Consider the following 11,379-nt stretch of genomic DNA (forward strand, 5'->3'; position numbering starts at 1 on the left):
ACATAAACTCTAGACAAAGAAGAAGCATGTTCAACCCTTCATATTGCTGACGCTCTAACAAATTTATTTCAGCAAGCTTTCCATGCATCGTAAAATTTAATGATAAAAATGTTTCTAACTTCTATTAATTGCATACACCAGTTAGAAATTAAATATGAAAACCCCTCCAAATGACGACCACAGTGCTTCAACCATGAAGATAAGGGTTCCAAAAATATTTAGAAAAAAAATTAAGAACTCTAATTTGCTTTAAAACTATTCTATAACTATATATGAAAAAAAAAAACTATTAAAAAAACAGTAATGAGATAATCCTTATCAAGTTATTTCTTGAGTACAAGATAGTTATTAACATGTTACAACTTATAACAATAGTACAATGTCATTCTTTAAGAGAAATTAAATTAACAAGTTAAGCCATGCTAAAAAATAATAACACTCTATATTAGGTCACAAAAAATACAACCATTGAGTTTTATAGTATGTATGTATATATATATATATATATATATATATATACTTTGCTGGTAATTAATTTACTATAATACTAACCATTTAGTTTTATATTATATACTACTATATACTTGGCTGGTAATCAATTTGCTATATTCACCATAGATGCTTGGTAGTGGACCAATGCGTAGAATGTAAAAAGGGAAGATGGAGCAAGTAATCAAATATATGTGACTGTTCATAATATGATCATGTCATGAATTAGTTTAAAACTTTAAGTGACTAATAGACTCCGGATAGAACTTCTGAGATTTATGATGGTTTTTGTTAAATAGAGGTAAAATGTCAATGAGTATTTGGGATAAAATAAAATATGACAATAAATGTCTTAAAGTCTAAACAAGCAAAGAAAAAAAGCACCAAATGAAGTCAACTTTGCTCCTAGTAAGTGACACTAGAATGCAGGTCGCTGGGTATGTGACGGAGATGCCTCTCATAAATTGGTTTGAATGATTAGGCCCTTTGCTGAGCCTGGTATGGTACTGATCCATAACATTTCTAAATCAAACCTCTGTTTTAAAATTTTGCTTCCAAATATTTTGCCCTTAACAAATATCACTTTGGTTGAGCTACTATTCCATGGGATATATTTATTAAGATAATAAGTTAATAATTGGATTGGGGAAAATAAATAAATATGTAAGCATCAAATTTTTTAAAATAAAATAAAAATGTTTACTAACCACCACTTTCATCTCTAAGGCTTAATTAAATTCCAATAATTTTTTCTTAAGAAAAAAGCAACCGTTACAAATAACTTTATATCACCATTAAAATTTGTTTATTTTGTTCATTGTAAATCTAAAATATAATTTATTTATCCAAACATATTTATTTATTATGAACTTTAGTTATATAAAAATAACATTTAGCACATGTAATGTATATGATAAAATATATTTGTCATTTAATTTTTTTTAAAATAAATAATAAGAGAGAAAAAATTCAATTAAATGACAAATTCTAATATTTCTACAAGAAATTAGGAGTATTCATTGATTCAATTTTATCCAACAAACCTAATCGATCACACTTGAGTCAAACCAATTAAGTTGGTTTGATTTATTTTCTTTGATTGGATTTTATCATAATCAAATCAATAAGACAAGACCTTCATTAGTTTGAGTATTGGATTTATGTTTTATAACCCAACCTGGTCATCCACATTATTATTTTATTTTTTATTTTTTTAATAGTAAAAAAATACAAAGAAAACTAACCCCTAACAAAATGCATGGCATCCGCTAGCAACAAAGATGATATAGTCGTGGGACAAGAATCCAAAACAACTAATGATGCATCATTGGAGGCTCCATGTTTTGTGAACCAATCCGCACATTGATGTCCCTCTCTCAAGGTGTGTTTGAAGGAGAGTTGCCATTGTTTCTCCATGAGTATGCGAATGAGATTTATGATAGAACCGTGTGAGGGTGTCAAGCATAAATGGTTTTTGTGAGAAGTTTGATAGTGGATAGAGAATCAGTTTCACAAGTTACTTTCTTGTATCCAGCGTTCCAAGTTAAAATGAGGCCATTGTAAATGCCTTGTAATTCCGCATTCATGGTTCTTGTATAGCCACAGTTTCCCGAATAACCAAGCAGCCATTAACCTGAAGAATCACGAACAATACTACCAAAGCCAAATGCTCTTGGATTACCTACATAACTACCATCCGAATTGATCTTGATGAAGCCATCTTTTGGAGGCTGAGCTTGGGGAGGATTGCAAAAAGGTTGTTCATATTTGAGATAATGTATAACAGTGTGTCCAAACAACATCTTCAAAGATCTCTACGTTCCATGACACGCATAGGCAAAAACGATTCCATCATTATGGCACAATTGATTGCCAAATCCGCCTAGCACGAGCACAATCCCGAAGGAGGTGAATTGTGCTCTCGTCCTCCAATCCGCACCTACAACAAGAGGAAACAAACGAAATATGTCGCTTAAAGTTTAATGTTCTAGTCCACCCGATGATTATGAGAATTACTACAAATAAATATGTGGATGCTCTTATCAATATCATTAGTTCATCACACACCCCTTCAAGAATTCAAAGATTCTACCTAGTATAAGAAGGTATAGCAGAGATAACTGATCTAGCTAGTGTAACTCTACTAGCACAGTTAAGCAATTTGCTCTTCCAACTGCTATTATTTTTGTCATTCTTTTTTTTATTATTATTAATTTTCATAACACATTGCTAGAAACTAGATGCAACAATTCAATTATCTCCTATGTGCTTCCTTCCTACGCCTCCTTTCCCTAAGACTAACAGCCTAAACACTTCATTATACCCATGCCATCAAAGCTCAACCCCTCACATGTTGGAAGCCATACAAAAACACTTGAAGCCTTAAACAAAGCTATATGATAGTATAGTGGTACGACCCGGTAGCCACTAGGTGTTACAATTTAGTAAATTAGTATTATTCTTTATACCTATGTGCTACCTAATAAATCAAAATTATAACTACATAGTTTTTCTAATTATGTTTTGTCCAGTGATAAGATTTAGGAAGACAAGACAGCTTTATTGGTTTGTACATTTCTTTTTGGTGCTTGCGGAAAGGAACTTCTCAAACCACCAACTAAACAGTCACTCGGTCAAAGTGTCCAATTGAATTGCTGACAGGGCATACTGTAGGAAAAGCAAGATCAGTATGGTGACAGGACAATAGTAGTATTTATTTTCGTACCTAAAAAAAATACTATTGTTTATCTTTTGTGAACTTTTCAGAAACCGCAAATCTGATTATTAAATAATGTAACCAATAAAATAAGGATCATGACAAAAAAAAAATGCCGCAAATATTTTTGAATAGCTCTGCATCTTATTTTACTTTTTGGGTTTCTATTTTACTCCCCCATTTAAAAGTAAAAAGACAAAATGTACTTACACATACAAATACAATAGTCCTTCTTCTTATTTCCCCCTCTTTCACTACCTCTTTTGTAGCTGTTAAAAAGACCTATAAAATATTTAACAGCTGGTGTTGAGTGTCACTTCCTGATTGGAGCATGAAATTTGTTGATTCCATTCCTTAAAAATCTCCCACTAGTCACAATCCACCTTTATCTTGTTGGCACCCTTTATGCTTGTTTATTTTTTTATTTTTATTTTTTTCATTTCCCCTATCTATACTCCGCTTCCTTCATTGGGGATTCCCTTGAGGGGCACCTTCAAAACACATAACATCTTTTTTTCTTTTTTTTTTTTTAAAGAAAAAGCATCCTAGGAATGACATTGAAAATCACAAGCCACGATGGCTATTCTCCAAAGGTTTTGTTTAGCTTCCTCCTTTTAGCATCTGGACTATTGTTATGTGAAGTATTTGCACATGAAGCAGCATTTGTGTCATCACTTTTGTAGCTGAAGCATTCAGTGTTCAACACCCCTATTGGGCTCTGGGGCACGCTAGGGACAGAAACAGAAGCACTATCACCCTTGGCAGAACCACCACCACTATTTGATGCCAGCTCTTGGATCAATTTAACACACTTCAATACCCTCTCCTGCCAAAAAAGAAACAACAAATAGGACAATGCAAAACATTAATTTAACCGTGCCAACAATTAATTGCATTTGATGAGTTACAAGTTACAACTTGCAAGTAATCAACTGAAAATGATCATGCTCAAAAGGGAAAACCATCATTTATAATATATATGTTCACTTTTTTTTTTGTCGATGGACCACCACCATATATATACTTACCTTTTCCACAAGCTGAATCAGAACAGAAATTGCTTTCTCAGTTTGCACTGTTTGGCCCTCCCCCACCACAGATATTGCCACAGCTGCTGCAATCTCTGAGGGTCTGAACTCTAAGAAGTCAATTCCTGCATTGCATTGGATTCCCACTCCTCAAATTATAATCTCTATCATATTTATTATTGCTGCAGAGTTAGAGGAGGAAAACAGATAGGTACCTCTTACAGTACTCAGTATAAGCTGGATGGATTGCAAAATTGAAGCTCCAATTGGACTTTGATCATCATTGATCTTGTAAAGGAAATGGTCAATGAAGGAAAATGGGGTAATTGCCTGCATTCTCCACCTCAATGTGCTCAGCACCAGAAGCTCCATTCTCTGTATTGTTTTGGCTTCAAATATATACTTAGATTCACCCACCTATTGTAAAATTAAATAACATTTATCTTAGTGCATGTTTGGAAAAATAATAACTTCCTGGATTTAACCTCTCAGAAAAAAACAAACAATTGGATCTTCAACATAATATAAACCAAACATGCAATCAATATGTCAATACAACTAATCATGAAATTGAAATACATTTTACCTGCAAATCAAGAGACATAGGAGCATCAGTCTCTTCCATTTTGGCTGCCAGAGATAAGCATCCAACAGCCAACAATTGCATTGTCCAAGTTCTATGCTTCTGCAAATGAAAAGATCAGATCAAAAAACAATTTGAGAAGACAAGATCAGATAAAAAAAAACTTTTGAGAAGTGAAATACATTAATTGACTTACTGGTAATTCATATGCAGAAAGGAAGCGGTCCAAGTAGTTTATGGATAGATATGCACAGACAGGTCCAAAACCAAAGTGCTCTTGAACCTATAAAACAGGAACATTTGTTCATTAGTTAGACCATAGCAAACGGCGATCGATGATAAAAAATCCTTGTTTCAAAGATCAAATTAGCTTCACACTGATCAAAAAATGAAATACTAATCTAGCTTTAAAAATATGCATTAACAAAAGAATTCGACCCAACAAAAGGACAATCCAATCCAATCCAATCCAATCCATGAATCTCAGATTCACAAATGGATTCATCCACAAACAAAGAAGGAGGCGGTCAAATCCAAATAAAACTCTTCAAAACAAGATCATCAAAAGCAAAAAAGTGAGGATTTTCAGAAACCCCGTTTTAAGATTAGAAGAAAAACAATCCCCAACTACACCGCCCACAGTCAAAAACACAAAAAAGAATCCTCAAAGAGCATGCAAAATCAAACACAAGCTCTTAAAACCCACCTTTTGAATCCAATCAATGGCCTCTTTTCTGGCCTCAAAGTCCAAATCCCCACTCCTCAGCTTATTCCTATAATCACCATTAGGCAAGTGATCCCATTCCTTTTCAACCATCAGTCTCAAACACTCATCACTCTGCAACTGAAACCACCCATTTGGGACATCCAAGTTCTCACTTTGACTAAGGTTTCGACGATATCTAGGATCCTGCCACGCGTCCTCCAACACCTCCACCGAACCACCATAATCGTTTTCGTCAAAAATACTGTTGTCTTCCACACAGAGAAGGCTCGAAACACAATCAAAACTGGGTGCCATTTGTGCAATGAAAGAAAAAATGAAATTTTTTTATTATATTTTGGGACAACAAAAAAAGGGGAGCCCGGAATGAAAAACGCAGCGTTCAGATTAAAGATTGAGTCTTTTAGACGGAAGGAGTTGAGGAGAAGAGAGATCTCTTGTATGAAATGATGATTGAAAAGAACAAATGAGAATCTGATAAGTAAGAACAAAATCACTATAGACCCCAACAAGTCGTCTTTTGTTTCTCTCTCTGTATATATGCGTTGTGTGAGATTGTCTCTCTCTCTTCTATCTATCTATCTATCTATCCCCTCTCTTTCGAAGTTTGGCCGAAAAGACTGCTGCAAGAGAGGGGCTTATGAAGAAACTAACGCCTCTTTTTAGGGTAAAAAGTAGAGAGAGAGAGTGCGCGCGTGTGGGTGTGGGGTTAAGAGGCAGAGCAATTAGAAGGATTTGAGCGCCAAAGTCATACAGATTAAAGAACAGTGCATGGCATATCATCTATGGTTTAGTGTAGAAAAAGGAAGTAAGTTTGTTTTGATAAGCATTCATAAAATTGATTTTTAATTAAAATTGATTTAGAAGTGATATAATTTATATCTGAAAGTTTTTAGTATAAAATTAAATTATGAGTAAAATTTCATATAAATTTTTTATTTAACACTAAAATCATTTAAATTTGTTTTCATTTAGAATCAATTTTAAATCTTAAATCAATTATGAAATCTTTTTTACTGTAAAATTAAATATATGAAAACTTATCTAATATTAATTCTCAACTTATAATCAATTCTCCAACTTGAAACCAAATATACACTAACAACTAAAGAATAAATCATTATATGATATGAAACCAAATATGCAGTAACAACTAAAGGATAAATCATTATATGATACACTATTCTTATGATTTTGACTATTTTTTTATGTAATACAATTAATTATTTTCTATAAAATTCTTATTAATTGCGTTTAAAAAATTATTCAAAACCGTAAAAATAGTGCATCATAAATAATTAGTTATATTACATAGAAAATAAGTTATAAATTACTTGTGGAAATTGATGCAAACATTAAATAGTTTCAGATTATAAATGATAAAAAAAAGATTCAGATAATAAATTATTAGAGCAATGATACAAGTACATTGCACAGTATCATACAGCATTAAGATATCCAACAAAAACATTTCTTTTTATTATTATTTTTTCTTTTATTAAATATATTAAGTAATAAAATAATATATTTTGTCAATTTTTTTCAAATTATTACGAGTGTATTTTTGGTATACGATAGTATTAGTTTCGTCGTTTTTATGAATTCAACGTGATAATTGAGTAATTGAGTAGTATGTACATTGTGAAACTTAACCAGACATGTACTATGTGATCACCACTATGAACTCAGACCAAATTTTACATAATATATAACTAGATTTTATTAATTTTATTAATTTTTTTTAAATTTTTTTTATTATATGTTATGTAAAAATTAAACAAGATCAAGATGATAAATACATCATGAAACTAGATTGTGTCATTAAACAAGATCAAGATGATATATAATCATTTTTTTTTACAGTAGTTAAAATTTTGTATTTATTGAATTTATGTATATTATAAGATTATAATGTATACTAAGAAAAAACAAATATGCGAAAAAAAGTTTAAATGTGTTTTACAGTAGAGAAAATGATTATATAATAACAGATAAAAAGTTTTAATCTATAATAAATTTATTAATTTTTATAATAATTATTTTAAAAATTATATTAACAATAACTTGTGATTGAAGGATGGTATAATACAAGGGGATTAAACTCTGTTCAGTATACACGTGTTTGAGAGGCTTACTATTAGACATATGACGGTATTCTTTAATCTTAATTAATGAAAACAAAAATCACGAATTAATTTATTGGTGAAAAATCAAGCCCCAAAAAGGAAACAAGGGGAGATAATGAAGGCTGAATGGTTAATGAAATTGAAGTTCAGATACTTTCGTGAGCAAGAATTGAAGGATACGGATAGAGAGAGTGAGAGAGATATTAATTGCTGAAAATTGTTAATAGCATTCAATTTTAGATGTTTTAGTGTGCAACAACTGAAGGACGGTGCATTGATTTGTAGCTCTGCACCTTGATTTATCAGAAATCACGAACACTTTTTCTTCTTTTCCTTTGCACAAAATCTTCAATGTAATTAGATTAAAGAAAAACACATGATTGATGTATCTAATTGTGCACGAGAAAAAAAGAAGATTCGATTCATTTAAAGATTTTCCTTTTTAGGTGTTGCAAAAATATACGCAAATGACAGATTTTATGCAGTCACGGAATATATATTTGAGGAACTCTGATTGATGTTTAATACACTAAAAACATCCATTTATCATAATAAACTTTCCTATGAAACACAACTTTGATTTCCTAAGATATTTGTATAAATCATGTGAAAAAGATAAGAAAGTATAATGTTGTCCAATATTTTATTAGTATTTTTGTAAAAACAATGCAAGTGATGTGTTTGATTTGTTAAAAAATAAAAAATTAGATAATATAAAAATATTTATCTAAAGTTTGATTTAAAAAATAATCGAGACACAGTACAAATAAAGAATAATGGATTTGATAAATATTAAAAAGCTTGTAACTCATTAAATCTCATATATTTTTTGTCTAATGTCTGACAAAAGTAAAAATATAATATTATTTTTATTTTTTGACTTTTTTATTATTCCACACTTTTTTTTCTTTTTCCATATGTATCTCTTTTTCTAAATATTCCTCTCCAAATGTCGTACCTTAACCGTCAGCGAGAGTCACCTTGATTGTCGGCGAGGGCCACCTTGGCAGCCAATGAGGACAACTTGGTCGCTTGTGAGGGCCATATGGACGGTTGTTGTTTCCTTTTTGCTCATTATTTCTTTTTTTTCATTATTAATTTATTCAAATATTCTCATCGTCATCTTTCTCGCTATATTTTTTTTCTTTTGGCCAACTCCGACGAGGCCGCGTTGTACAACCATGTTGTCATCGCCATTGCTATGACCTTGTGGCGGCCTCATGTTGCCAGGCCCTCTCCCGGTGGCGTCAGGGGCCACGCCTCCTCTATGGAGGTGCTTCTGTGTTGTTGCGCCGTCAAGGTCCTAAAATTTTATAGTAAAATTTACATTATTTTATCTAGTACATAAACACATCAAACAAGATACAACACAAAATTACTTGTATTATGCAGCAACAATCAAACAACGTATAGTATAAAAAGTTGTCTTGTGACTCAATTATTTATCCAATATCGTTCTGATTATCCTGTCTTTTTAGCAAATCAAACGCACTATAGGTATTTGGATCCTCTACTTCCAAAATTGTTTAAAACCGCCATGCTGCAAGATCTAGATCATTGATTAATTATTACAATAATTACCATAATAGAGTTAACAAAGAGAGAAAATGAGATCAATGGTTAAAATTTATGATGCAGACACAACAAAATCTGCATTTTATTATTGGTGTGGATGATTAATTTGTACCGATAAATCTAATTGATTATTTTTTAGTGGAGTTTTATTTTTTAATTATATTATTTTATTCATAATATATGAACCAAATATATTAATTAAGGTAATTGAACTTAATTCCATTTAGATTTAAGATTTTTTTATTTATGAGATTAATATAATGAACAGTATACATAAATATAAATTTAAGTTTTTCTTAAAAAAATGAGATATTTGGAGATTTTATTTCATACTCAACTAATATGGCTTTAACTAGATGAAGTCAACCCATTTTAGGATCAAATATCTCCATTTACAATTTCATATTAAAATTGGAAAAAAAATTAAGTAAATATCCAATTAACAGAAAAAGGATAAAATTTTAGGAAATCAAGTGGAGGATTTGACTTATTTATTTATGAAATTAGTATAATGAAAAACACATGTAAATTTAAATTTAAGTTTTTTTTAGAATTAGAAGAGATTTAGAGATTTTATTTGGTACTTAATTAATATTCCTTTAAGGGGACCAAGTCAACCCATTTTAGGATCAAGTATCTCCATTTACAATTTTATATCAAAATTAGAGATAATTTAAGTAAATATCTAACAAAAAGGGGGGGGGGGGGGGGGGGGGAGATTTAGTAAATATCTTAACTACAATATTGAAAATAAACTAAACTAAGAATAATTTTGAGAGAAAAAAATGTGGTGAGGAGTAGGATGACAAAATGAATCGGGATTCATATGTACCTGCAAAATGAATGTAGACTCGACAAGTATCTGCAAGCAGAGAGCGTAATTACCCGCTTACCCGGACTTAGGATGAAAACGTAATACTCACCATGTTTTGTCTTGCACGGGCCATGTATATTATATACTTCACTTAAGTAAATAATTTATATTACACGTATACTCTTCTATAAAAAAATTATATTTTATAATTTTATTACAAACCATAATAGTCTAATAGAGAGCAGCTAATTCAACATTCCTAATTTCATAACCATTTCATATAAATGTTGTAAATGTTTTGAGTGTACAAACTATCATTTACTATAATTGGGCTTACATGGACATAGTCTAGGATTCTTAATTTCTAAATCTTTGAGTTTGTTTGAGTAAGAGACTTATTTAAAAAAAAAACACTTAAATTAATTTTTAGATTTAAAAGAAAAATAATACTTGAAATATTACCCGGAGAAGATGGAGATAAAAAAATTTGTTTATAGTGTAGACTAAGAATTCTTCTAAAATTATATTTTAGTGAATATTTTGTGAAATAATTATTTTATTCTCTTTAATTTTTGTCAAAAAGACTTAACCTAATGATTTGAATTAACATGAAAAAAAATGTGTTTTCTATTTTTCTCTTTCTCTCGTCTCTTTAGATTATTACACCGATGACAAATATAAGTTAAATTATGATGAAATATTATTATTGTTATAAGATTTTTAAAAATCTAATCATCAAACAAATGATATACTAACTTCGTCCTACTATGTTACTCAGTATATCTAGGATAGCAGAATATCTATTCCGCCCTTTGTAAGGCAAAAAGACCTTAATCAAAAGCATCAAAAGGTTAGATCTCTTGATCATGATTAGAGTCAGAATTCTTAGATGGTAATCAACTCGATTTTTTCACACAAATAATATAAAAAGATAAATAATTATGCAAATGATACAATCTAAAATCTATTTACATAAATGATATAAAATATTGTGTATGGTGAGAAATTGATACTCTTAAACTGATTTTTCACCTACAATTTTTTTTCTCACGTTATAAAACTGTTTTTTTTTTTTTGTAATCGACCTTATGAAACTGATTTCGTAAGTTTTTTTTTTAAAAAAAAAACACTCAAAATGTGAATTGTTTTTTTTTGTTTTTTTGTTATTTCTTTTAGTTTTTTTTTAAATTGTTTTCTATTTTTTTCTTGTAGTTTTTTTAAAACTATTTTTTAAAATTTTTTTAGTTTACTAATTTATATATATTAATTTATAAAAAAAATATAATTTATCTAGAATAGTATTTAAGAAAAATGAATATATTTA

The 11,379-nt window shown here is 30.1% G+C and overlaps 1 protein-coding gene across 1 annotated transcript; it reads right to left on the reverse strand.

The window, feature by feature from the left end:
* Positions 1-3,329: 3,329 nt before the first annotated feature.
* Positions 3,330-6,272, reverse strand: LOC100812660 (cyclin-D4-1). Its single transcript, XM_003518204.5, has 6 exons — positions 5,523-6,272; positions 5,013-5,099; positions 4,820-4,918; positions 4,449-4,650; positions 4,234-4,358; positions 3,330-4,031 (listed from the first exon to the last, which is right to left on the reverse strand). The coding sequence occupies exons 1-6, from the start codon at positions 5,835-5,837 to the stop codon at positions 3,786-3,788; spliced, it is 1,074 nt and encodes a 357-aa protein (XP_003518252.1). The 5' UTR covers positions 5,838-6,272; the 3' UTR covers positions 3,330-3,785.
* Positions 6,273-11,379: the final 5,107 nt, after the last annotated feature.

This window comes from Glycine max, chromosome 2 (assembly GCF_000004515.6).
Source record: "Glycine max cultivar Williams 82 chromosome 2, Glycine_max_v4.0, whole genome shotgun sequence".
Classification (NCBI taxonomy): Eukaryota; Viridiplantae; Streptophyta; class Magnoliopsida; order Fabales; family Fabaceae; genus Glycine; species Glycine max.

Bases quoted from the DNA above. Each gene is read 5' to 3' on its own strand.
- LOC100812660 (XM_003518204.5), bottom strand. From the start codon at position 5,837: ATGGCACCCAGTTTTGATTGTGTTTCGAGCCTTCTCTGTGTGGAAGAC. The intron at 5,100-5,522 runs GTGGGTTTTAAG...CCTGTTTTATAG, and splicing joins CCATTGATTGGATTCAAAAG to GTTCAAGAGCACTTTGGTTT. The intron at 4,651-4,819 runs GTAAAATGTATT...ATTTTACAATAG, and splicing joins CTATGTCTCTTGATTTGCAG to GTGGGTGAATCTAAGTATAT.